Source organism: Pelodiscus sinensis, chromosome 1 (genome assembly GCF_049634645.1).
Source record: "Pelodiscus sinensis isolate JC-2024 chromosome 1, ASM4963464v1, whole genome shotgun sequence".
NCBI lineage: Eukaryota > Metazoa > Chordata > Testudines > Trionychidae > Pelodiscus > Pelodiscus sinensis.
The window spans coordinates 222,626,437-222,651,383 of record NC_134711.1 but is presented as its reverse complement, the minus strand read 5'-3'; the positions used below and the strand labels follow the sequence as shown (position 1 = coordinate 222,651,383).

At 39.5% G+C, this 24,947-nt stretch overlaps 2 protein-coding genes across 6 annotated transcripts in view; both read right to left on the bottom strand.

Moving 5' to 3' along the window:
* Positions 1 to 24,947, bottom strand: part of DHRSX (dehydrogenase/reductase X-linked) — a 290,229-nt gene that overhangs the window by 201,563 nt on the left and 63,719 nt on the right. For 3 of the 4 annotated variants that reach the window (XM_075915699.1, XM_075915707.1, XM_075915711.1), the window contains exon 1: positions 24,660 to 24,793. The exons of the other annotated variant lie outside the window; for it this stretch is intronic. In XM_075915699.1, the coding sequence (XP_075771814.1) occupies positions 24,660 to 24,771 (112 nt within the window). In that variant the 5' untranslated portion in view covers positions 24,772 to 24,793. Of the gene's footprint in view, positions 1 to 24,659; positions 24,794 to 24,947 lie in introns of those variants that run through there. 4 annotated transcript variants of the gene reach the window in all.
* Positions 11,076 to 24,797, bottom strand: ZBED1 (zinc finger BED-type containing 1). Of its 2 annotated transcripts, none has more exons than XM_075915686.1 (2): positions 24,660 to 24,797; positions 11,076 to 16,297 (listed from the first exon to the last, which is right to left on the bottom strand). In XM_075915686.1, the coding sequence occupies exon 2, from the start codon at positions 16,245 to 16,247 to the stop codon at positions 14,160 to 14,162; it is 2,088 nt and encodes a 695-aa protein (XP_075771801.1). In that variant the 5' UTR covers positions 16,248 to 16,297; positions 24,660 to 24,797; the 3' UTR covers positions 11,076 to 14,159. The 2 variants fall into 2 exon arrangements, with proteins under 2 accessions (XP_075771801.1, XP_014433360.1); XM_014577874.3 differs by lacking the exon at positions 24,660 to 24,797 and adding an exon at positions 23,358 to 23,436.

Here is a 24,947-nt window from a genome sequence, read left to right as displayed (position 1 = left end):
GCATTCACTACACCTTCCATTTGCATAGATAGCCTTCTGAATAAGCACTTCTGCATTTCCAAAGACAGCAGACAAACCAGGAGAAATAAGGGTTTGAAGGTACATTAGGAGCATAGCCAAAGAGTCTACAGAAGAAATGAATCAGTTCCTCTCAAAGGCAGCATACCGGACTGTGGCTGCTCATATACCTTAGAGGCTCTGGGCCCAGGAAGAATTTCATCTCTCACCACTAAACCCTATAATGCAAATCCTTACAAAGCCTAATTTTGCACAAGAAACCAAGAAAACATATGTAAAACTATACAAATAAGAATGTACTCAAGGGTTAGTGAACTTGAATTTTTTTTTTAAGAGTCTTGTTTAAAATGTCAGCAAAGTTTCTGTCTTAATTCCAATGGGGCTAAGTATAGGGGGAGAGATGTTTGGGGGAGGGGTTGGGGTTTTTGTTGTTGTTTGTTAAAAAAAGAACTTTCAATTTTTCACCTCTAATGAAGGTTGGATAACTGATCTGACTCACCAAAGGAATTCCTCTTGTATTCTTATGACAGTTCAGATATATTACTTTTTTCTCTCTCAGCATATACCTAAAAACTTATTACAAGAATTGTCAACAGTACATTCATTAGTTGCACCTGGTAATAAATATCAGTACTACTTCATGCACATTTAGTCAACAAATGTAAAAATCTTTATAAAAGCATATATAGCATATTTGAATTTCTGCCATGTAGACCATGAAAAACTGAGTTATTTTCCTCAGTAGCTACAGGATTTCCATATTGTTTAGTAAGAGTTATGCACATCTCTTTTAGATTGGTCTTTTTAGATACAGTGATTTGGGCTCGAGACTACTATCAGTAGTAAAAACAAGTAATCCTGTGGCACCTTAGAGACAGAGAGAGAGCGATAGAGAGAGTGAGTGTGTTCCTTCTTCAAAAGCTCCCTGGAAGGTTTGCTTCCATAAACCAAAGAGCTAATTACAAATGTACTGTATTTATCTGTTACATTTTTCACCCATAGCATTTTGTTATTTCAAAACAAACTATACTTCTGTTCCACAGAAACTAAAATACAACCCATAACCATCAGCATGAATAAAATGAGGAATATATATAATCATTCATTTGGCACCTTTTGAAATTTCAGAGTGAGATTGAGAAAAATTGGTAATTTAATATTTTCATATAATTCCAGAGTGCCAGTCACAAGAAAAAGAGTAGCAAGAGACAAGATGTAGGCAAATGCATTTTAAACCACCTGATGCAGTACATGACTGACACGAAATACAGTGAAAATAGCCATGGCTCTCATATTTTTCTACCACAAAAGTTTCCAGCGTCATTTCACTGTTTTGATACCATACAACACAGTCAAGCAAATGCATAACATGAAACTCACTGCCATGACACATGATATGCTGAAAAATACTGCAGCTCATAAATAACAATTTGGTCCATAAATACATATTGTATTGCTAGGTCATAATTACAATATTTAGAAACATCTCAGTTACCCAGGAATGAAAACGTAATCACAGACTATTTTATGGGCAGTGTGTGTAACATTCACTATCCAGCACTGAGATAGTGGTCTTCCATCATAAGCATATATGTATTCTGGACAGAAACATTCCATAGGGTGACAGTGTATTTGCAGAAGGGGAAAAATAAGAGAATACAGTTTGCATTTTGCAGTAAGAATATGGCAAAAGAAGGGATAAAGAAGACAGTATTTCAGTAATGAAAGAATCAAAATGTGTTTTAGACGTACTAAAACTCCCTGCAAGCCCAATTTATACAAGTGCGCAAAAATAAACCAGCACTTGTTAATATTCTGTCAGCATACAGCATGATACTTACAAATTGACTGAAATTATTTTTATAAGGAACTCTTCAGAACTCAGAAAAAGAGGTCATGGGATTCCCATCCCAAGATAATCTTAAAACCAATCACTACTTAAACAGAAATTTTGATTTAATTCCTCATTTATAACACTTTATATTGTGAAAACTGGAAAAAAATCAAATTTTACTATCAATATTTTTGCTGATTTTTACATTTCACTCAGCTTGCCTCAAAAAATATAGCAAGACAAAATTAAAAAATATTCTGTCCTATTTTTCAACACTTAGGAAATATGTACACATATAAATTCAAACAAAAAAGCCTATAACAACATTTTTAGAATAAAAACAGGCCAAATGTGATTTTTTATAATAAAGTGTACCAATCAATGAAATAAAGTGGCAACATGAATTTTTGATTAGACAGTAAATATTTTCACCAATTACATAATATGAAATTATGTATTTAGATAAAAAGCTGTTTAATTAAATCCATTTTGCAGTCCAGGTAATTATGTTACACATAATAACTAAGATGACATTGTTTGAGTGTGCTACATTTACTGAGGAAATTAAGGAGCTGTAACGTAGCTAGTCATTTTTTTAATTTACCACAACAGTTACAGATTTCTTTATTTGCTCTCCACTTCAAGAATGCAAATACATTTAGCAGGTTTTACTTTGTGTTTAATGAAAAGTACCTATTCCTGATTCCAAGAGTCACTAAAAGTTAAAAAAGAGACACCTTGGTTCTGAAAATCCTTTGTGTTTTAAAGTCCCTGGTACAACTACAAGCAAAAAACTTTGCAATATCATGTCTCAAAAGAGTAAGTGTCGTGCCACTTAGTGTCTACACTTCAAGTGCCACAGAAAGCTGACTGTGCTCTTGGGGAGCCAGGGAGTGATATTCATGGAAAACCATTCCCCTTCTCCCCCCAGGCCTCTGCTAGAATCAAAGCAATGAAAAGGCCAGGGAAGACACACCTAAACTAATTAAGGAAACACCCTAACCTCATCTGCACTGAAGACAGAACAGAGGGACATCTCATTAGCATACAGAATGGAGATGAGCTCTTCTAAGGCAGGCACCGCAGTGAACTATGGGATACCAAAAGCAGAGAAGCACTGCCTGATGGGAAATCTCTGCTCCAGATGCTAATGAACCCAGGCCTGTTCACACCCAAATTAGTCATTATCAGACCAATTCTAATAACCATCCTACTGACAACCAAAATACTGAAACTGCCCAGTTGCATTGTGAGTTCCTTCAAGGAACATCACCCATAACCAGAAGTGATCAGTCTCTATTGTCTCACCTCTGTTTCTCTTTGAACCATTGTCCTATCCCTATAAAAACTCCTATCCTTGCCCAAGAAAAACTTCTGATACCTGGATTTAAATGGCATCAGTTCCATTGAGACTTCATCTCCTGTCTGATCGTGCTGGGGGCTCTTCTCTGCTTGTCTCCTGCCCCCTGGACCCCCAGCTCCCATCACCATCTGGGAACCCCGATCAGTGCACGTTCCATGGAGTGGTGAGGTCTCTCTCTCTCTCCCCTCACCTCTCTCTAAGCATAGCCTCCTGACTCTTCCCTATGTAAAACTGTTATATGGTTAGCTAGCCCTAACATTGGTAATCAGTTTCAATTTAAATTTAATATTGTAACTGTTTTGTGTGTCTGGCTCCCTATCTATCTATCTATATATCTATATATATATATAGATATATATATTCACTAGCCAGAAATAAATAACTTTCATTGTTAAGCTGGTTGCTTCTCTCTCTTTTGCTCACTCTTCCTGAAGGGGTGTTGTTTTAGCTTCCCCATTTGCTCTGCAACACTTTTTGTACCCAAGCTAAAGATCCCTGTAGTGCCCAAAATCCTGTGGAGTTGCTCATCGTGTGGTTTACCTGTGAATGACTGTGGTGTGAAAGTGGGGATAGGGAAGTGCTGAACCTGAGGGCATATGAGCATGGCAGCTTAAAATGCTGTTTAATCCAGTCCACTGAGTCCAAAGGCTCATGAGGGTGCAGTGTGGCATTACTGTTAAACCCAGCCTGCTGAGTCCAGGGACATATGAAGGGTCAGCTTGTGAGTGCTGATTACCCAGTCTTCTCAGGCTGCTCTGTTAGTGAGAGTGAGTGTCTGTGTTGTTAAGGTGGGAAGAACCCCATCCTAAGGAACCTAGTTCCTGCAGGAGAGCTCCAGAGGGAGGGGGAATTGGCAGCAGGGAGAAATCAGCTCCATATGAGAGCATAAGTAAGCACAAGCAGCACACTAGTAGAATTGTTAACCTCCTCCCAGACCCATAAGAGTAACCCTAATAAACAGGGCTCGACAATCTATGTAATCTACTCGCCCGTGGCGAGTAGATTACATCCCGGAAGAGCTGGGTTCGGGCCATCTGCGCATGTGCAGAATGCCGGACAGTGCGGCTGGCAAGCAGGGCTCGCTGCGGCTCGGCAAGCCCTGCTAATAAATGAGCATACCCCAGAGTATTTGGCAAATCTGGTAACATGACTGTCATGTGAAGTACAAAATACCAAATCAATTGTGCAATCACCAAAGTCCTGGATGAGAGACTTCAGCAAGAGGTCAGGCTAACGAGTACTTAAAAGTTATTTTAACAAAAGATTGTCTGAAGAGAAAATTCAGGTTAACATAGTAAAGTTTATGAAATTTTTCACTTGTCTTGTTTCCTACTATCAGTATTGAGTCTGATTCTCCACAAGCTCACACCTTGTTTAGCAATTTGGGCCCAGGACAATGAAGCACTATAGCATGTGTTTATTAATAACGTGGGTGAGATTCTGTGGTGTTTCTTTAAGATGCAAAGCACAGAATTCAGAGCCCTATTGGAGCAGGCATGAAGGAAGATGTACTATTGTGGCTTTAGTCAACACTGCACTCTGCCGCTCCTGTACTCACACCATGGCTGGAGAGGCCCACCATGTAATAAAGCACTGGCAAAGGGAACATTTTGGTAGGAAAGAGTGGCTACCACTGTGCTCACTGAGATGCTGCTTTCTCTTCTTCCCCTTCTCTTCACTATTGGAGTGAGAAGAAAGAGCACAACTTACATCACGTACTTCTCTGCCCCCTCCACGCACCAACTAGGAGTGAGGAATGCACACAAGCTTGCTCCCTAATCGTGAGGGGACGAGGAACAAGAGCAAGCAGCATCCCAGTATGTGTGGCTGTAGCTACCCTAACCTGCCCTTCCAAAGTGGCATCCTTGTGCACTTGTTTATAAGGTGAGGTATTACACTCCACTGGGGGTAAGACTGTTGAAGTGCATAACATGTGGGTGTTTGTAGACTCTACATTCTTTGGTGAACTTCTATGTAGTTCACCAAAGAGCACTAATTAAAGTGCACTAGCAGGACCAATCAATGCGCAACACACTAGTGCGCATGAGAAACACCACCACATAGGTTGCTATCTTTAATGTACAAAAAACCCTGGAACATGCAGGATGATCATGAGCCCATGAAACTGGCAGCTGGTACGGTTTCTGATCACCCTTGCACCTCAAAAGCTACATTAAAGGGGGGGGGAACCTGGACAGGTGGAAACCTTACTATGGACAGCATGGGGGTTTCAATTACAACAGTGCCACAGTGGTCTACAGCTCTAATTGGAATGTCGATATTATTGCATTTTGCAACTATGCCCAGACATACCCTCAAGTCCTGCCCCAACAGCAGGGCTTTTGAGAGGATCCTCACAAAAGCCTTTGGTTTCCAGCTGTATTTGTGTCAAGGTAAACCTGCTCAGGCCAGATACGAGGCTTTTAAGGCCCCTTTATACCATATTTTACCTGGCTTAAAGGGATCACAGGAGAGATAAGAATCTCACCCTTTCACTTGAAGCACATGCATATTTCCCCTTGACATGAATGTACTTGAGCACCATTCCCAGACTAAGAATATTTCTTTGCACTCATGCAAAGTGGGTGTAAAATTCTTACTTAATCAGAACAGTGCTGTTTTTGCATCTACTTTGCATAGGTGTCGGTAACTACACAAGATGAAAAGCAGTGCAGATTACAGCTATTAACCTCAATGGAAATAAAAAAGAATTGGAAGGGAGATGGGAAATAAAATACCCAAGGATCTTTGCTAGTCTTCTCAAAGACACAGAAAATAGGCTTGATTAGCACATCGAAATGCTACAGAAAGTAGTGTCCTCGTTTCTGAAGACTGACCTTTACATATGACAGTGAGCTAAGATATTACATTCTGAATTGAAACACAGGAACGAGAAGTAGGAATGCAGTGCTCAAAATCATCACTGACATTTTAGACTCTGAATGAACCCTTGCTTGAAAAAAAGTCCTCTTAGTCTCCTATTTTTGTCAACTTATATTGCACCCGCAGTCATTTTTAATATATATATTTAAGACTTCAAGATCAATGGAAATACATCAATATTTTTTAATTACAGTGGAAATTTTGTCCCTTGTGTTTAGTAATCCAATCACATGAGCACTGAGAGCCTGACAGTGAGAACTGAAATCAAAAGTAAAGTTGATTTAATTGATTTTTGTTGTCCAAGCTAAAGGAAATGATTACTTATGCCAACTGAAAACAATATAATAAAAATATAAATACTGGAAAAAAATTAAAAATCTAGTTTAAATAATTTAAGGAGTTATTTGTATTCCAGGTAAAGATATGTATTTTCAATACAAAGTATTTAAGATAATAATTTAAAATGTTCACTATTATTTATATTAGAGGAAGAATAATTTTACCTATTTCCATCATACGAAGCAAATTTTAATCTTAGCACAAAAGCAGTAGTCCAGAGTAGGGATGTAAGCAACTAGTTGACTAGTCGACTACCTGATAAGCCTAGGCTTATTGGGTAACCAAGTCACTACTTGACTAGGACCCAGTGCTGGAGGAAGCCAGCTTAAAAACCAGGTCCTCCCAGCACCGTCTCTGCAGAGGGCAGGGGAGGCAGAGGTGTAGCAGGGGGAATGGCAGGAGCCGGCACTAAGCAGTCCTGGCTCCCACCAGGTCCCAGATGCTGTGGCTCTTCTTTTTAAATGTAGTAAGAGCCTGGCGGCTTTTACTACATTTTAAAAGTAGAGCCGCAATGAACCTCCTTTATCAAATTCCATCAACTACTCAATTAGCTTCCTAACTGCTATTTAACATAACTTGTCCAGAAGAAGTATGACAACACAACAAACTGTATCTTAGGTGATCTTTCAAAAACAAACAAAAACCCCACCCCCAAAACCCATGAAAGAGAGCCAGATGCACTGAGTCTTCTCAATCTAACCAAACCCCACCTCCCTCCCAAAAAAACACAAACCACCTCCACCATGCTTGATCTATATGTCTAGCCTTGCAGTTACTTGAAATGCCAGATCCCAATATCTTCAGAAAAGAATGATCCTCTGAAAACATTAACATATAAACAGTAGTAGGGAGGTAGTAAAATGTGTGGAGCTTACATAAGATATCTTTTTCTTTCTAATAAACATTTACTTAACATGTACAGGTACAGCTTAACAAGTGTTTTACTTATTTAAAAAGTGTCTCGCAATATAATGTATTTTAAATCATTTTAAAGAGTCCAACTTGACCTAAAATTTAAGTCTGTAAAGTAAGTACTTTACAAAACAAATTTTTCCACCTTTGTTCTGTTTGTACAGTACCTCAGACAACAGAATCCAGGACCATAAGAGGAGTTCCCTAGGTGTTACAATAATACACATAAATAATAAATAAAATAAATAAATAAATAAATAACAGATGTAAACTTTTATCTGCAAAGCTCATAGCTCTAGTCCAGTGGTCCCCAACCTTTTGAGGATGTCGGGCGCCAGGGGGCGTGGCCGTTCGCCCGCCGGGTGCCAGGGGGCGGGGACACTTGCGCGCCCAGGGGCGGCCCCCCCCCCATAGCTGCATGCCCGGGGCCGGGGCCCCCCTATAGCCCCAGGGCTGGGGCCCTCTCCAAGGGCTGTGCGCCCGGGGCCGGCGCTCCCCCCCCCCCCCGCAAGCGCCGCGCGCCCAGGGCCAGCACTCCCCCCCCGCAAGCTCCGCGCGCCCGGGGCCGGCGCTCCCCCCCCCCCACCATGCGCCATGTGCCCAGGGCCAGGCCAGCCCCGAGCACCTGGCGGGCGCATGCAAATGCCCCCGCGGGCGCCATGGCGCCCGCAGGCACCGTGTTGGGGACCACGGCTCTAGTCATTGTATTAATGAACACAAGACGGTTGAAGGAGACATAACAAGTCAAAGGCTATGTCTGCACTACAGCCTACATCAGCATAACATATGTCTCACAAGAGTGTGAATAAACCACCCCCAAACAACACGTTTCTCCAGCATGTACTATGGCACATCTAGATTACAAGCCTTTTTCAAAAGAGCTCTTTCGAAAAAGCCTCTTTTGAAAGAGATTGTCTAGACATCCACAAAACTTTCAAAAAAGCGGATTGCTTTTTTGAAAGAGCACCCAGGCAATCTGGATGTTCTCTTCCGAAAAAGCCCTGTTTGCGTTCAAGAACGCCTTTTCTTGAAAGAGCTCTTTTGAAAAAAGGCTTTCTTCCTCATAAAATGAGGTTTACCGCTGTTGAAAAAACTGCCTCATTCTTTCGATTTAATTTCGAAAGAACGCAACAGCAGTCTAGACGCAGGTGACGTTTTTTCGAAAAAAGGCTCTTTTTTTTCCGAAAAAACTGTGTAGTCTAGTCATAGCCTAATGTTAGCAGGAAACCTTCTCTCACCGACATAGGTTCTAGAGTTCGTGGAGCTTTTTAATTATGCCGATAGGAAAGCTCTGTCCCACTGTCATAGGATGCTGTCTCTGGACACACTGCATCTGGGCAGCTACACAGGTACAGTTGTAGTCATGCCCTAAGGGGCGGTGGAGGGGGATAAACCAAGAGAATAAAGTAAATCAGAATACTATTTGCTTCAGTTTTTATAACTTAAGATATTAAACACAGAGGTAATGATTTTATGTGGGGGGGTAATATATGGGGCCTGATTCTGATCTCAGTGACATCACTGTAAGTTAGAAATAACTGGGCTAAAATCAATAGAGCTTATTCTCCATTGCTTTGCACTTTAATATTAAAAATGTCTCCATTGCTTTGCACTGTAATATTAAAAATGTAATATTAAAAACGTACCATGTGTTTAAATGTATTATTCAAATTTGGTAACATTTTACAATCACTTTTATCCACGTACAACTAACTACTTCCATCAGACTTCATTTTCAATGGAGAAACGTATAAGAAAACCTCATACTATCGCCTCTTCAGCTGAATAAATGAAAACACCAGTGAAAGCCATAATATAAACGAGGTTCCACAGCAGAACTATATTTATCACTGGATAAAACTGAACTTTCAGCAGGTTTAACTAATACAATGGTAAAAACAGTGTGCATCACAGTAGCCTTGTCTACATTAAAGTGCTCATCATCTGAACTGATGAGAAATATTTTTTAAGTTTACCTTTGCCAAAGAAACAAGGTACAAGGCAGTAATATTCATGTCCAATAGAATTATCAGTGAAAGTGATATGGTATCATATGGCCTATGAATGGAGTACTTTGTTCTATGGTACTTTATGCATTACTGCAGTATCTGAACATCCTGCTGCAATCTTTAACGTGTTTAGCCTCTCACTACCTCTGAGGAATAGGGAAATACTATTCTCTTCATGTTATAGACTGGAACTGAGGCGCAGAGACTTAAGACCCAGATACTTAAAGGTATTTAGACTGCTAACTATCACGGATATCAATGGAAGTTAGGAGCCTAAATATCTTTGTGGATACAGGTCTAAGTGACTTGCCTGAAGTCATACATCAAGTCTGTTGCAGAGCAAGAAACTGAATCCCTAACCACAAAACTATACTTTTTCTATTTATGTGTTCTCTCTCTCTCTCTTCCTCCCTCCCTCCCTCCCTCGAGAGAGATGATGTTATCAGCATCAACAGCTTCTCTCAGCAAAGCAAAAGTGCGGGGGGGGGGGGGAAGAGGGGAGGAGAGGGGGATAGGCAAGCATAGTGAGCAAAGGACATGGCCCCCTAGTATATCCTAAAGATAAGTTAAATATTGTGTAACAACTACTAAATTTAGACTCCTTTTATTAATGTGAACTTTTGTTTTTAATGTACAACATAATAAAGCTAAATAGAAAAATTACAGTGGATGCCCTTAGATCCACTGGCTTGAAAGAATATTTAAATAGTAAGTTTTCTGGGGCAGGGAATATCTCTTACTTTGTTATTGGAGGAGCCCCAATTTTAGTTGAGCCCTCTAAAGCTATTATACAAAATGATAAAACCAATTACAGAAGCGTACCACACTTTCAAAATGACGAATTCCATTGCAGTGGGTCAGACTAGATGATCATAATGGTCCCTTCTGACCTTAAAGTCTATGAATCTATCTTATGTATAGTATTTTTTCTAATCTATGAGTGGGACTTTTAAAAATAACCTATTGTGCTAAAAATGTAAACCTTTTCAACTTGCATGTTCTACATAGTTCCCTTTTATCCTTCTAAGTCTTAGTACATGTTCAAATATAGGTTGTTCCCAAAAGCATTTAAATTATCTGTTTCCTTCTTAATACTACCACAAAGTCTTAATGTTGGGATATTTAGATGTATAATATCAAAATGATTTGTCTTCTATTATAATAAATACAATGTTAAGGACATTTAAAATATTCACATTTTCCAAACAAGAAGCAAAATCCAAAGTTGCATCCCTGCTCGCCACCTCAACGTTTCTTTGTGCGTCAAAAATTATATAAAACCCAAGACTGCAGGTTCACAAAGATTTTAAAAGACATACATTCAAAGTCATGGGCTACAGCACAATTAAGTAACATGTTCTCATCCCACCATTGCAATAATGAACCATGTTTACTCATGCTGTAGCAGCATGCAGGACAGTGTTGCAACTTGGCTCATCCACATAGCAGTTTCTGTACTGTGGCACAGGTCATTGTACTGTTGCTTGAAAACTGAATGTAATTCTTTTCAAAAGACACTGTCTAGAGATTCTCAGAGAGAGGCATTATTGATTTCAACATATTTTAATCCAGATATATTTGTATGGTATACATAAGTAAGTTAAAGGATCAGAATAAAAGGGTCATGGATACTTTGATAAACCTGAAATACCATTTCTCCTTTTTGCTGAAGAGTTCAATGTCAAAGTGCGGAAGAGATGAACACACATCAGACAAATAAATTAGTAGCTAATTTATTTCTCTGGTTATTTAACAATATTCCAAGCTTAGCACATTAAATAAAAACTCACAGACAATGGGTAGAACTAACAATGGTTTTGTCTTAGAACGAGACATGTCAATTGAACCAATTATAATTTTATTTTGGATACCAAAAATTAAAAAACTAGAAGGAGCAGAATAGTGCACTGCACTGGTATTGGTCAAACCGATTTGGGGAGGAAACAAGATGCACTGCATGATAATTTTAGCCTTCAGATGGCCCACATAGGAATGGAGATTACCAAAACAGATTGGCTCAGACTTGGGGAGGCTGATTTTTTCTTTTACACTGGTGTAACTCCACTGTTTTCAGCAAAGATACTCCTAATACAGTAGCGTAAGAAGATATTCAAGCCTCTGGCATTAACACAGTGCTTAATTTGTAATGAAAGAGGTGCCAGATATCAAATAAATAGGGGGAGCTGGGGCTCAAACCATTTTTTTTTTACATTCATACTTTTTGTGGTAAGCCCTGAGGTGCTGGGGATATGAACTGTCAACCCTAGCAGTGCTGGGACTCAACCTTGACACAAATTAATAACTGGGTTAACAATGTCAGTTCCTTTCGGGGACAAATTCGGCAGGTAACAAACTGGTTAAAATTACTCTGAAAATTGATGTGGTAGGGTAAGCTACATAATCTTGGCATTCAGTGTGCAAAACAACTTACACACTGAAAAAGGTTTAAAAAGAAAATCAACTAAGAGGCTTACTTTAGCATCCTCCCTCCAGTTAGTAGGGATTTGACAGGTTAACCAGTTAACCAATGGGGCTAGCCTGCTACACTTCCAAGCTACACATTTTGCACATTCTCTGGGTCCAATCTCCTATAGGCCTTGCACCTTGCATAGTCATATACACCCGTGCAAAGTAGATATACAGTGACACCATATAAGAATGGTGCATTTTACACACACTTTACCAAAGTATAAATAATTATATAAAATGCAGGACAGTGAAGAATTGTGCCATTGAATGCTAAATCTTTACAAGTCACATCACCATTTACATTTATTTTTCATTAACTAAAACCTGCCAATAATTTACACCATTTTATTTGTTTCATAATTCTAATATCCTTCCCCATCTACTGCCAAATGATCATACTGTGCATTAATTGGTGAGAACTGTACAAACAAAATATAAACACACACAGCTTGGTAGTAGTACAAGTGAAACAGAATAAATATCACTGAAAATCTCATTTTTGTGTTATTTTTGACGAGCCCCTTAAAACCAGAACATCTATGATTATCAATTCCAAATATAGCCATACCATAATAATACACTGGACAGTCAGTCTCTGGTTGATCTCTCTCCATACCAGTGTTGCATAAGACAATCACGCACACATATACACTGTGTTAAGTTTTTATACTGCTGTCCATCACCTCAGTCTCTGAGGGCTATATGTACACATGCATTTTATAGGCTAGTCAGTGAGACTAGTACAACAGAGTGAATGTCTCTGATCTCTGCAACAACTGAATGATTTCCAAGAGCTCATGATACACAGAATTTTAGGGGGCATACCACTTATACCTTTAAGCTACACTGCAGAGTAATAAAAATTGTATTCTATTTATTTGGTAAAAGTGATAGTCCCAGAACATTACCAATTGGGAAATAAACAAATGAAAAAACAACAAAAACAACCTTTGCCTAAAATATGGTTGTTCCAAAAGTCCCCTTGTGCATAACAAAAATATGCTGAATGCCTCCTCACTCTCAGCCAAAAAAGAAGAGTAGAGACTTATTTAAGACATGTAGCTCTTCCTAAGAGATGCAATATATTTCATTATTTTATGTTGCTAAATTACTCAAAAAAACTTAAAATGTTTAGGCATAGAGACATAAGGGGAGCTACTACAGTACACATAACGATTAATCAGAACAAGTAATGAGGTGGGCCAGACCAAAGCCCTCTACAAACTGACTCTAAAGGGACACAGGATAAAAGGAAATTTATAAGTGCTGACATGACAGGAAACATTATCAAAGTCTAACAACTTGTGTGAGGATCTTTTTCCCTGATTAAATACATTTACACAAAATTAAAGCTTACTTTTTTGAAAGGCTTTCTACAAATGATCTTTCTAACTCCCTGGACAAAGTCCCAATTCAAATTAGAACAAAGTTGAATGAAAACTAATAAAAACACATTGCACCTATGGTCCTTGCAGTTTTCTAATCTCTCTACTTCTTCCATCCTTCAGGGACCCAATTTTCCGCTTTGCGTGGTCACACAAAGTGAATGTAAAATGCCACAGTTCTGATGTGGTTGTGATTTCCACCTACCTAATACAAATGTAAGGGGTGACATCAGAGCTCACCTACATTAAAAAGTTTTACCACTGTAATAGTGTGATTAAGTGACAAAATATCCCTCAGTGAGGATGCAGGCATACTGGCAAAATAAGGTATATCAGTATAATTACAAATCACACAACCTAATTGATGTAGTTATAATAGTAGAACTCAGAGTAGACTAGACCAAAAGTTATGAGGTAGTGAAAAAAAATCAAGCGCAAAGATATTTATTGTTTGCTTTCTTCCCAATATTTTTGTGAGAGTCTCTGACGATCTGACTTATGGATTTTAAAATCATTTTAGAAATTTAAAACTCTGAAATCCTAACCCATATGTTGCCTTCAAAAGTGGACCTGTACATCTTTAAAACGTCTTTATTTAGGGTCCAGATTGAGAGGGAAAAAAACATTACAGAAAACACTTAAGCACATTCAACTCCCATTTGAAGTAAACAGGAAGGAATTATACATATGCATAAGTGATTTCCTGGAATTGGGGCCAGAGTCAGGAGTCATGGTCTTTAAAGATTTTTTCCTTGTTCATATCAGTGCTGTATAACCACAAGTCTATCATGTTTTAAAATAGTGGGCAACACATTTACAATGGATGCTTAAACCAAGTTTGTTACATTTGTTCAATATTTACAGTATTCATATAATCAAAACAGAATTATTTTTGGTAACAAGACAAATATCTTTTCTTTGTTATTTAATATACCATAGTACTCCTGTTAAATGAACCCACTGTCTCGGATATTAAAGAAATTGCTGCTTACATTTCCTGTGTCATTTAAATTAAAAATCTGTTCCTGTTCCAAGCCCCACTCGCCTTCATCCTCATCTTCAGGTTCTGCTTCAGATACATTGCGAGTGTTTTCATACAAAAAGATCTGCTCATCAACATGAGCTGGGGCTAACCGGTTTCTCTTAGCACTTACAACATTAGCAGAAGAACCAAAAAGGCGTTCTGGGAAGACTCTTGTGGCCAGAATACACCAATATTTCTGAAGTACCTTTGGTAAAACAGGAAATAATGCTAGTCTGTCAGACCACCACTTAAGTGGGTCTTCATTTAAACCAAGAACCTTTTGCGACTTAAAGTTGCTCAACTCTTCTACAATCTGAGCATGCCACTCCTCTTGGTCTTCCACTCCTCCTGTCTGGCAAAAGATTTCTGCAAGCATGTTATTGATTGCGCTGGTAGGGGGAGGGGTAGAAGAGATTATTATTTTTTTTACAGGTGGCTCTTCTGATACCGTGAAGAACTTTTCTTCGGGTCTGAATGTGTTTTCTTTTACTTTTTCCAAAAGGCCTTTTGCTTCCTCCACCACTCTGTTTTCTACCTGTTGACGTTCAAATGCTGAAAGGAAAGGTAGTTTTTTGTACCTGGGGTCCAGAAAAGTTGCAACATTGAGAAACATGTCTATCTCAGGTGTATGCTGGTATGTTGTTGACAATTCTTTGGCTATCACTTCCTTGGCCATGCTAATTTCTTTCAAATCGTTCTCTTTGATGTTCAACGTGGTATTTAGAAGCATGTGGAGGAGGGGTTTCACCATACTTATTGTTGGATATTTTGAAGCAGACATCATCTCAGCAACTTGTTTAAAGGGCTGAAGTAGGTCCACCAAGCCTTCAATTGTATTCCATTCGCTGGCTTCCAACATGAGATGGTGGTTATTACTGTCCTCCACAAGAACAGCTGCAATTACAAACTGCTGCTCTTTAAGACGCTGCAACATGGCAAGTGTGCTTCCCCACCAGGAAACACGATCACTTACAAGCATGCAGTGAAGAATATTTTGCTGCTTCTGCTTTTCACTTAACATGTACATTGCTACTGAGGACTGCTGAAAATACTCCACCAGTTTTCGGCACCTGGAAAGGAGACTGCACAGTTTTGGAAGCTGAAAAGCTTGTTGTATTCCTGCATTAAAAGTCTGTCCCAAACAAGGCATTTGTACTGGAATATCTAGGAGAGAGCAAGCTTTCACAATGTCTTTGCCATAATCTGTTGTAGCACCGAAGACTTTTGTATTGATCCCCCATTCAATAAAAATTTCATAAAGGACACGTGTAATTGTTTCTGCAGTATTTTCCTCTGGCACTTCGAACGTTTTTAAACACCGGGAGTTAACAGCCAGACAGTTAGAAGGGCTACTGTTGAGAAAATGAACTGCAAGTGTTACATATGATCTATTCTGATTTTCACTTCTCCACATGTCAGTGGAAATGCCACACCATAGAATTTCTGTAAGTTCTTTTAACACAATTTCTCTAATAGCATTGTATTTTTCAGGAATTGCTTTTGTGCAGAAATATTTCCTGCTAGGAAGTTCATATCTAGGATCAGCTGTTCTCAAAAGTGCCTTGAATGTGGGTTCATCAACAATAGAGGAAGGATACATGCCCTCACAAATTAGGCTAATCACAGCAGAAGTCAGTTCTTGATGCTTTTTGTTTTCATAATTGTGGCTGGTCTTCATAATTAAAGTGTCTTGAACAACCTGCTGTGATGATTCTGGCTTCAGTTTTGAAAATGCAGTAGCAAACGCTTCCCTCATTTGCTCAGTGTTACTTTTCACAAATTCGCAGAACTCATCAGGGTGATTTTTCTCAAGGTGGTATGAAAGGTTGGATGTGTTTCCTGAATAGGCAATTTGGGCCATGCAAATGCGGCAATAGATTTTCTTCCACTGTAATATGCATCCTTCTGCATTGGTATCAAATCCAAAGTACTTCCATACTTTACTCTTTGCTCTTGGATGAGCCACTAACTTTAGATCTGATGGCGAGCCGTCTAAGCTTTTATTCTCCATTGCTTCTTGGCCACGTCTCACCTTTTGATCCTTCACTCATTAATGAGTACCTGACAAAGGCAGTAAGATAAAGATACAATGAGAAAGCACACGTCTGATCACACTTAACTATGTGAAATCAGTGCTTCTGTGAATACACCAAGAAACCTATCTTACTAATTAATTTGAAAATTTAAAGATGAGCTTTACAGAAAGTTTGACCTATATGAAGACCCATTAGAACGTAAAAAGTAAAAGTGTTTTAATATGATTTTCAAGCAATGTTGTGAGGGAGCTACAACATCCAAGAAAAACTAAGTTTCTTGAGAGACATGAAAATACTTTCTAGAGAAAGTGTAACAGTCACTGTAGCTTAAGTACATTATTGCCACATACATTAGATCTTTGTTTTAGTAGTTCCCTATCCTGAAATTATACTTGAAGTTGAGTCAACATCCCTTTGCACAAGAGTTACTGAACTCTGCTGTTAACATTTATTTCAGCAGAAAGTTGACAAAATAAATAAAATCTTTGTTCATTGTGTAAGATTTTTTTGGTTGGTTGTTTTGAAACAAATGTTGTTAAATTGGTCTGACTTCATTAGGGATTAATTTTCAAGTTGTACGTTACAATGATGGAACTGAACCTGCTCTGCTAATATTGAAGGACATTTTCCAACTGGGATCAGTAGAAGTAGGGTCAGAGCCTTCCTGCAGAGCAACAATATATATTTGAGGTCTTTTTCTGTCCATCTCTATTGTGGAATTAAGGTTTGCAGCTCTTGGCTCCTGGAATATCAGCACCATGTAATTCCAGGAAGAGAGGGAGGGAGTGAAACTTTTATCAATGCAATTAAGTGCTGAAATATGTCAGTTTGAACTTTCTTTTTAATTCAAAAAAATAAACCTAAGAGAGTCTTCTACAAAGTGTGCTCTGGAAAATTATACCTACATATTTTTCTGGGGCAAATCATTTTTGCCAGAAAAGTATAATAAAGCCACTCCAGTCTTCCTGCAAGCAACTACCTGCCAGACCTCATTTCTCTGTACCTGTGCACCATGACATATGGCTGAGATTGCATGTATAGACGTTGCTTTATCTACCTCTACCATGGCTGCAATCTAGCCAGACCATTACCAACAGACCCTCTAAACAACAACCCCATTCTTGAAATGCTTCGTGAGTAACAAGGAGCACTAAGAAGAGGGGAGAGGAGCCATCAAGGAACGCTGGTGCAGCCAAATACAAAAATTTGAGCGAACCTGAGTTGAGAACATGTTCAGGATGCATTCTATTAAGAGTAGGACAATAAGTTGGGGAAAGGGCACATGCCCCAATAAGTTGGGGAAAGGGCACATGCCTCAATCATTCCCTATCTGTGGCATCACCATGCCAGGAAACAGAAAAAGAAAGCTCTGGGTGAATAAGACAGGCTAGGAAGCTTTTCATAGCATTGTTTCATACCCGGGGGGAATGCCTGTCTGTGTTTATCTTTTCAGTGCAGTTGTTCCTATGGCCTTTTTCTATAAAATAAGATACTTCTGTTCCTGTTAACTATTCTAATTATGTAGCAATATTTTTTTGGGGGGGAGAGGGAGGGTGATATAGAATATTAAGACAAAGTATTGAAGGCTAAAGATGAACGTAAGTTGCAGATTTTTTTGTTCGGTTGATTTCTTTAAGTATTTCCATCTGAAAACTCTGCATCAAGAGGTAAAACTGTTCTGTTTTTAAAAAGGTGATCTGAATACTGGTAAGTCCTTTGTATGTCCTTTGCTATGACTAATTGTAGTGACTGAGTCATCAATATGTATTACTGACCCAACATGCTTATGCTGTATCATTCTAAAAATCCATATTAACAACTCCATGTTACGCATTCTCATAATATCACCATATAACTTTGAAAGCAAGGTATATAAAGTAGAATGTTATATATGATGGACTTTAATAGTTTCATATTATGCACTGTCATGATATACCACAGTACTTGCTATTATTATTGCTTTCAGGTGCATCTATTTTAAGCCATTACAGTTTTTCTGGGACACATACAGACAACTAATTTAATTATAACCCAGAGCCATAGTGTCCAACATGTTAGCCACTGGCCACATGTGGCTATTTGGCAGGTTGAGTATGGCTAGCTCATTATAGCTTCAGAACTGGTTGATACTATGGTCCCAGAGTTTTCCTTACTGTAACATGGAGGTTTCTGGAAGAAAAGAGGAAAGTAGGGAACTACTGAAAAACAAAGGGAACATTTACAAAAAAAAAAAAAAGATTTGGTTAGGTAAAGAAACTGTTTCTGTGCTCATTTTATTTAAATTAGGATACACTTGAACCTCTTTAATCTGGGAACCCAGGGAAAAGCCTCCAACCAGAGCACATCGCTGCGCTGCCATTTTCCCTGCTGGAAGAAGTGAGAGTGGCAGCAATTAGAGCTGCTTCCACCTGCTAGGGTCCATACCACGGGAGTTCCTGAATTAGGGACACATGGAGTACACAGGGCACAGAGTAGTTAACAATGCTGTTTTGTTCAGAGTTACAAACATTTCAAACTTATGAACAATCTCCATTCCCAAGGTACACCAAATTCTGAGGCTCTACTGTATTATCCAGCTACAAGCTAAGGACAAAGATAGTTCTGCTGCTTGGGTGGCTGAAAGTTAATAGTTAAAACCTTGGCAATAATGCAACTGTATATAAAATGTTTTACTTTTTCTTTTTAAAAATGATAGGAAATTACATACAAAAACTACATTATGAAGATACTTCAGGTATGTCTAGACTATATGCCTCTGCCGACAGAGGCATGTAAAATAGGCTACCCAATATAGTCAATGAAGCAGGGATTTAAATATTCCCGGCTTCATTAAAATAAAAATGGCCGCCGTGCTGTGCCGGCTCAGCTGATCGTCGGCACAGCAGGCGAGTCAAGACGCGGATCGGTCAAGAGGGGAAGCGAAGCCTTTGTCGACCGCTCCTGTAAACCTTGTTTCATGAGGCATACGGGAGTGGTCGACAACGGCTTCCCCTGTCGACCAATCTGCGTCTTGACTCGCACGCTGTGCTGATGATCAGCTGAGTGGGCACAGCACGGTGGCCATTTTTATTTTAATAAGCCAGAGATATTTAAATCCCCGCTTCATTAACTATGTCAGGTAGCCTATTTTACATGACTTTGTCAGAAGAAGCATGTAGTCTAGACCTACCCTTAGGCTGCAAAGAGAAGAACCTGAAAGATAGCAAATACCAGCTTTAGCATCAACCATACTACCAGAATTCTATTTTGTTGTCCATGTACTGTATATTGTAAATCAGACTCATATAAGGTCCCCTCTCTTTCCCTGGACTCCAGTCTTATTCAGCGCACAGAAAATAATATATTTGGCATTTCCTAACTTTTTTGTGCCAAATTTTGCAGTCTACATTGTTCCCTTTTAAAGGAAGTGTTTTTCTGGATATAATTTAATAACATCTATCATGTACAATATACATAGTGGCTTTCATCTTGATAGATCCCAGAGATTATCCCTCTCATATATGTGAATCACTTCACCCACAATAGGCCATCTCTGGAGTGAAATAACTTTAACTTGGAAACCTAATTCTTTAAGCCAAGAAGTAAATCACCTTTAATCTATCATACTTTCTCCATATGAAATAAAAGACATTAATACTTGGTTCAAAACTGAGGAGAGATTCAAGCTCTCTATTATTATCAGTTATGAAGATTTGGAAAATCTATTCAAGTGAAAGCCAGAAGAAAATAATTTCATTTAGATTAATTAGAGAGAGAAATCTGGGCAAATGTAACATGTGTATAAGGTTAAAAGTTATTATTAAAAACAAGAATGAGTAATATTACTCCTCGGTTCAAAGTAATTTTCTACATCTCTCAAATACCAAATATAAACATTAATAAGTCTTTTCCAAACGCATAAAACATGTTGCACTATACCTGAAGTCAAATTTGGATCAAATAATTTATGCAATACATCAAATGAAGCACTACCAAAAAACCCCAAAAAAACTTGACATCCCTTCACTGTGATCACAGAAATCCCTACTCTGTGAAACAATTAGTATCAGTGACAGCATGATTTTAAAAAGATTAAAAACAAGGAGATGGCTTTCAATGGGCACAAACCACATTTCCAGTATTAAAGTGTTGGCGTCACAATTAGCTAGCTTATCTTTTGTAAATTCGCTGCTTAGATTTTTTTGTTTTTAAAACATAATTTTCAGGAAAGATCATACCTTACACTAAGGCTAAGTCTACACTGCCACTTTACTGTCCTGCAACTTTCTAGCTCAGGGATGTGAAAAAACATCCCTCCCAAGTGCAGCAATTTAAGCTGCTATAAAACACCAATGTAAACGGGCACCCAGTGCTGTTAACTACTTCCCTTGTGAAGGTTGTTTACACAGCACACTGGCAGAGCTCTCTTCCAGTGCTTGTGCTGGAACTATACTTTCACTTTAAAGTGCTACTGCAACTGCGCTTTAATTTCAGAAGTGTGGAAAAAAGTCAAATACCAGTACGAGTATATATTTTAATTAAAGTTGAGCACTAGAAAAAGAATATGCATGCAGTAGTTTGTATTTGAATAATTCTTTGTACACACAGCACTAACAGATATGTATTTTCCCATACCGATCTCTAATTATACTATATTTATACAATTAGTATTGAGAAATGTTTAAATAAAAATGTATATAATTCCTCTTCCTAACATTGGACTTAATTGTGCAGTCTACGTTAAATTCACAAACGCATTCAATTTATCCTCCCTTGTTAATATTTCTTCCTTCTGTGTTCCAGTTTCAATATCTGAAGCAAACTTCCTCATATTCCTATCCTGGAATGCTGTGAAATTTGCACCTTCATGATACATATTTATACTTGTATTCTCTTTTTACAAATCAAAACAACTAATTCAAGATATTTTGCCCCAAGATCTGCCTCATTTGTACAGTCCAAAATGTCCTTTCTATGCACATCAACCTAAACAGTGCCTTTGAAATTAAACAAATATTAACAGGATATAGGATAGGAGTCAGTTTTTAGAAAGACAAGTTAAGTTGTGAAGCATTAGTACCATATAAACTTGAATAAGTAAGGAAAAGAGGACTAATTTAGTTTAGTTTACTTTAGAATGCAACCCCTGAACTCCTTTCTGTGAAATATTAATAGCACACTTTTTTAAAAAATGAATGCAGATTGTAAAGATATGAGGGCTGCAGCTATGCTCGTACACTTCAGAGCCTTACTTCAACAGACGGCAGACCAAATACTGGATGCTAGCAGATGGCTTTCTCTAACTCAGCTTCTGCTATAGAGCTGTACCTATGGGCTATGTCTACACTGGCATGATTTTCCGAAAATGCTTTTAACGGAAAAGTTTTACGTTAAAAGCATTTTTGGAAAAGCACGTCTAGATTGGCAGGATGCTTTTCCGCAAAAAGTGTTTTTGCGGAAAAGCGTCCATGGCCAATCTAGATGCGGTTTTCCGCAAAAAAGCCCCGATCGCCTTTTTCACGATCAGGGCTTTCTTGCGGAAAACAGTACTATGCTGTCTACACTGGCCCTTTTGCGCAAAAGTCTTTCGGAAAAAGACTTTTGCCCGAACGGGAGCAGCATAGTTTTTCCGGAAAAGCACTGATGATTTTACATGAGATCGTCAGTGCTTTTCCAGAAATTCATGCAGCCAGTATAGACAGCTGGCAAGTTTTTCTGCAAAAGCAGATGGTTTTGTGGAAAAACTTTCCAGTCTAGACACAGCCATGCTGATTTTTGGCGATGTGGTTTGTCAGTGTAGCTGCGATCAAATAAGTTAAAAGTCCTTTTCCAAGAGCATTGGGTGTGAAACTACAACTCTTCCACTCTCTCCTTCCCCCCAAAGTTTTTTGTGATGTCTCTCATGATAAGGCAACTGATATTTGATTTATGTATCTTTTTATTACCAAAAATTGTATTTTGAGAATTGAGGATTACAAGGGATAGAAAAAGCTTTCAACTTCTGTATTTCAAAATATTTTTAGTTTACTAACTTCTTCACACAATTATTGATGTATTCCAATAAAAGCAGATCACTTATTTTTGGCTCTGGACATCCAACACTCCAGTCATCTGAAGAAGTGGGCTGTGCCCACGAAAGCTCATGATTTCATGTTTTGTTAGTCTTTAAAATGCTACCAGACTATTTGTTGTTTTTTAAGTTTATCCTGTACAGACTAACTCGATTACCCCTCTGAAGATTAACTATGTCAGTTATAAAATGTACTTAATTATTTTTATATTTTAAAGTGTTGTTTTTATCATATTGTAATCATACTGAAATGTTATCTAGACTAGCCTACTGTCTATAACAAAATATTCTTGTTGACAAATTGTTTTTAAATCAGTGTTTCAAACAAATTATTTATATTTTCTGATTTATTAATGCTATTAAAGATTAAAATATTATAAATGTTTGGTTCAAACTTTGTCATATTTCTGTTCAGTTTTAAATTATATTAAAAGCATTATTACACACATGAGGCATAATACACAGCTTTAATCTGCCAAGAAAAACTAATGCAAGAAGAATGCTCAGCTGACATAAAACTGTAGGCACAGATCTGTTTTGTTTTTTTTCTTTTTGGCATGCTATATGTTTTTGAGAATGAGAAAGCAAAGCCCAAATTTGCATTAGTATTATTAATATTGAAAAAAAACATTACCCAATGAATCCATAGGTGGAAATCTGTTATGTCCTGTCTTTGCATTAATTTTACAAAAATTAATAGTTATCACAAATTTATTTTCTCTTCTCCACAGTACCTCAACTATATAATCTGTTGATTTGGACCTCATATTTTAAATAATCTCATTGAACTGCATTCATACATCTACATTTTTATTATTCTTGTTAAAACCACCAACACCTCCATAAGAGCCACATTTGAAGCTAGTCAGAGAAAGAAAGTAAACTGAAGCAAACTAGAGCAAAATTTTACAGAGTCTCATGATTCTGTTGCTATTTATATAGTTTTCAGGCCTTCACAAGCTGCAGAGAGCTCTTAGAAGCACCAACAAATTCAGGTGTTTTTAAAAAAATCAATTTGTTTTTAAATTTAAGATACCTATTGCGTTGATATCTGGCCTGAGGGGATTCCCAGATAAATCATTTCTGGAAACCCTAAGCTTCCTTCATAGACACCTAATGTGGGGAAACAGATCATCATTAAGTTTTCAGTTGACCATAAAAATAATTTACAAATGTAACACAAAATTGTCAGAAAAAGAGCTAAGCTAAATCTCTACAGAGCAAACTGAATGCCAACGAATTGTCACCTTATATGCTGGCAATTAATGACAATATATATTCTGAATTCAGAATATGAACACCAACACTCCCACCAATGCCTGGGGAAAAAGAGAAGACTAACTGTCTATGAGAGTCTAATTCAGTGAAGAAATTCACCACTGTCAAATGCTGGAGGCGTAACTTAAGTGGCCAGAAGAGTGCAGGAATAAAGCCAGGTGAGCAAGTTTAATGGAGATGGAGGAATTTACTGGAGTGGTAGAATTCAAAAGTAGGGAAGGAGAAACAAGAGGGCTCTAGTCTAGTATCTTGGTGTGGGATGGAGCCTGAGGAAGGGAGCCAGGCAAAGCAGCAGCTTTTAGCTCAGAATGTAGGTACAGCAGCAGAAGTTACTTGGTATTGGTGAAAGGTATTATCATGGGGATAAACCTAGAAGGAATCGCCATTGGAGCACATCACAAACACTAATCAGTTCTCAAAACCTATGGGGGGCCGTGACCTGAGGCACACCCGGATCAAAAACCAGGCCTGATCAAGTCTGGCAGAGCGTCTGGGGCATAGAAGGGAACCGAACCCAGAGCTCAGTCTGCCCAGTAACTTAACCACGATGCTACTTTTCATGGTAGGACCAGCAGCGGCGAGAGAGAGATGCAAGGACCTGGCTGGGGGCTACCGCAGCGGCCGGTGCAAGTCCAGCAACGGAGAAAGCGGCGACTGTCTGGGTCTAGCGAAGGAAGCGGGGCCGGCACAGCAGCGAGGGGGCGTGCGCAGGTGTCTCCCCCGGCTGCTGAGCTCGGGCCGCAGCCGCCTGGGGAAGGGGGACGAGCAAGCGCAGGAACCGCCTGCAAAGTCACAAGGGGACGGGCCCAGCGGCAGCAGCCCGGGGCAAGGCTGGGGCGCGCTGCGGGGGGGGAGCAGCGGCCAGGCCCAGGCCCGGCGGTGCAGCAGCCCCGGCAGGGAGCTGTGGCCCGGGGCGCTCACAAGGTCAGGCCACGCGCCTCTTCCCCCTCCCCCAGCCCGCGCGGGGAGGAAGCGGGGCAGGGCGGCCGGGGAGAGCGGGCTGAGTGCCCGCAGCGCTCCCCCTTGCAGCGCCGGGCGCGGGCCAGCTGCGCGCTCTCACCTGGCGCGGGGGCCCCGCCGGGGCGCAGGCGGCGCAGCAGCTGGTGCAGGCTGACGGCCAGGCCGGTGCCGTAGAGCCGCAGCGCGGGCAGCGCCCGAGACAATAGCGACATGGCTGCCTCCGGCCCCTGGGCGCGGGGAGTGGAGGGGACGGGGCCCCGGCGCGCCGCCCTGCGCTCGCGTGTCTGTGTCCGCTCCCGGGCCGGGCGGGCGCGGCGCTGCAGAGCCCACACCCAGCGGAAGGGAAAGCGCCGCCGCTGTCACTGGCTGCACCGCCCGGACGCGCCGC